Genomic DNA, 3,068 nt, shown 5'->3' with positions numbered 1-3,068 from the left:
CGACGACGTTACCGGTAGCACGCGCTGCGGCTTTTTACTGGCGTCTCGTGCAGCGGCCGTGACGTAAGCTTCCGAATCGATGTCGCCCACTGCAACGACCCTTACCAGCAACCCCGTGCTTTCCCTCGGCCGCAGACACGCAGGCGTGATCGAAAACGTGCGAAACAGTGAAAGTGCGCTCTCTCGTAGCCTTTGTACAGCCTCACTTCACCCCGATAGATCGTATCGCTAGCTTGGATTCATCGATCAAACGGACCTAGGGTAGATCGCTCCTAGATTGCGGATAGTTGGGAATTTATAGAATCAGAAATTTTAATCTTCTTGTGAAATTGCTGGTTTTCTGAAGAGAGTTTAATATTTGATTTTTGGTATTGATAGTTTCTCAAATTAACTGGATTGTGGATAGTTGGAAATTTGTAGTATTCAAGATTTCAAATATTTATGAAATGATTGGCTTTATGGAAAGAGTTTGAAATGTTTTATTTTTTCTGTTGACAATTTATAGAACTATCTGGATTGTGGATAGTTAGAAACTTACAGTACTTGAAATTTGAAATATATTTGTGGAATTGTTGGTTTTGTAAAGAGATTTTGAAATATTTTATCTTTCCTATTAGTAGTTTTTAGTTAGTGGAATCTGTTGTAATTAATCAAAATCAGAATCATGTTTTATAATGACAAAAGTCGTGGTCAAGATTTTAGACTTAGTTTAAGAAATATGGTTACTGTTTATTTTAGTTGCAGTCTATTTCTCTGTCATTAATGTTAAGAGTAGGGATAGATTTACTGTGAAAGAGGAATTCCTTTATCTGTTATTAATTATGTCTTTTCTTACGTATGTCTTTGATACAATTATAAATAAAATATGCAGTTTTATTCAAATACAATTTTGAGTGTTGGCGATCGATAATCCGTATAACGAGAGTGGAAAGCTATATGAGATACCTCACTCTGAAACGTACTAATGAACTCATTGACACTTTGACATTCTTGGGCAACATATCTTAATTTTTGTGAATCAATTTTAAAGATGAAATAGTTCACAACCTCTCTTTCTTTATCTTGCGCTCCAAAATATTTTTACATCCTCCTTAAAATAAACTAATAGTAGTTTATAAAATAAATCACTTAAATAAAAAAATGTTCTAAGATTTCAAACTTTTGCCATTTATAAATACGTTAATATAAAATAAGTTACGTTCCTAAATAATATATCCAGTAATTTAAAAGTTACAATCATGTTATACCAAAAGAATGCAATAATCTTTTTTTCTTGACAGTACAGTTATTAAAGTTAGTAACTTATCAGTTTTATACATTTCTTCCTTTTTAATCAACTAAATAGAAATTATTAATTGTTTGCACTGAATAAAATAATAAATTGCGTTTTCCATTCCTTAACCACTGTGCTTTCTTTTATACAAATACGACAAATATCCAAAAAAACATCAACAGAAAAAGACCATGGGGTAACTAGAAGTCGAGTGGTAGCTTGTAGACGATAAGGACATTCCAGGGGCAGCATTGAACCGTTGCTCTCGATTGGCGGCTATTTAAACGCAGTCCTTCAACCCGGGGCCACTCAGCCAAGGATTCATTTGCAGTCCGATGCAGAGTCCAACCGGCATCAGATCGATATCATTCGATTTTTCATTTCTCTAAACCAAACTCTACCTCTACCAATCTCAAAGTGTATTTCATCATGAGTTCCTCTCAATACCTACTGCTACTTTTCACCGGAATCTTCAGCATCTACGGTCTATGGCGAACCAGCTCGCTCTCCTGGCAGTCCACAGTGCACGCTAAAGCATCGATACAATTCGACTTATCAATCCCAGCGTCCTCTCCCTCAGCACTGCATCGCTTCTACAACAAAACTAATAAGAAACTCAGCGACAGGATAAACAAGAGGTATCGGGGCACAGTGTCCAAGTACATGCTGGAACTATACCATCGTAGATCCGACGTGGACATAGTCAGAGCATTGCAACCTGTCCACGTGACAGGACCAACTCGTGATGGAGCTAGGATTCTAATGTTCTCAGTACCGCCAGTTGACGCTGAAGAGACTCTACAGGTAGCTGAATTGCTCGGCGTAGCTGGGACTATTCTCAGAGTACGTCTGGATCATGTGAACACACTAGAAAGTTGCAAATCGAGGCGAGAGGATAGTTGGAGAGCGTTTAACGTCACTTCTGGCGTGAACACTAGGGATGGCAGCATGGTTAGACTCCGCGTCTATGGTAGAGTTAGCTACCAGCCTTATGGGGATGGGCCGATTTTGCTACTGAGCTACAGCAAAATGAAGAAAAAGAGGCCACGCAGATCCGTTCAAGAAGAGGAACAGGGAGACGATGATAGTCCTCGTAGAAGACGCAAGAATTCTTGCAGAAGACGACCTTTGTATGTTGATTTCGCGTTAATTGCTTACGACGAGTGGGTCGTCGCTCCACCTGGATATGAAGCGTATCAGTGTGCTGGCAAATGTTTTTACCCTTTTGGGGACCATTTGAGCCCCACGAAACATGCTATTGTGCAGACTTTGGTGCATGGGGCTCTTCAAGGTGCCGAGGGTGTTAATAAACCTGTAGGAAGAGCTTGCTGCGTGCCGACTAGGCTAGCGCCGACCAGTTTGTTGTATCTTGATGCTAGTGGGACGTTGACTTATCAGTATGGTTATGAGGACATGGTTGTTGCTGAATGTGGTTGTCGGTAATTTGATGGACCGTAAGAGGATTGAGACAGTCGACAGAATAAGGGATGAATGATTGGATTAGTTTAGGCTATTTTCACGGTTATCGTGTTTTTTAAAAGTTTTAAGTGTTAAGTTCTGGTGTATGACAGTTACAAGAATTTTATTCTTGGTTGGTTAGATGAATTGTGTTAACAAGTGTGTTAAAAAAAAGAAACCATGCAGAATGTGACCGTTTTTTGTTATATCAGATGATGAAAATAGGTATATGGTACTTTTTTACCGTGTTTTATATATTATTTTTAAAAGTCAACGTAATAATCTACCAAGATTTATAACTTCTTAATGTGAAGTATCAATAAATGGTTACATGTAG

General features: G+C 38.5%; 1 protein-coding gene across 1 annotated transcript; it reads left to right on the top strand.

Moving 5' to 3' along the window:
* Positions 1–1,702: 1,702 nt before the first annotated feature.
* On the top strand, positions 1,703–2,716 carry LOC116428563 (uncharacterized). Its single transcript, XM_031980341.1, has one exon. The coding sequence runs from the start codon at positions 1,703–1,705 to the stop codon at positions 2,714–2,716; it is 1,014 nt and encodes a 337-aa protein (XP_031836201.1).
* Positions 2,717–3,068: the final 352 nt, after the last annotated feature.

Source organism: Nomia melanderi, chromosome 1 (assembly GCF_051020985.1).
Source record: "Nomia melanderi isolate GNS246 chromosome 1, iyNomMela1, whole genome shotgun sequence".
Taxonomy (NCBI): domain Eukaryota; kingdom Metazoa; phylum Arthropoda; class Insecta; order Hymenoptera; family Halictidae; genus Nomia; species Nomia melanderi.
This window is presented reverse-complemented; position numbering and strand designations above follow the sequence as displayed.

Bases quoted from the DNA above. Each gene is read 5' to 3' on its own strand.
- LOC116428563 (XM_031980341.1), top strand. From the start codon at position 1,703: ATGAGTTCCTCTCAATACCTACTGCTACTTTTCACCGGAATCTTCAGC.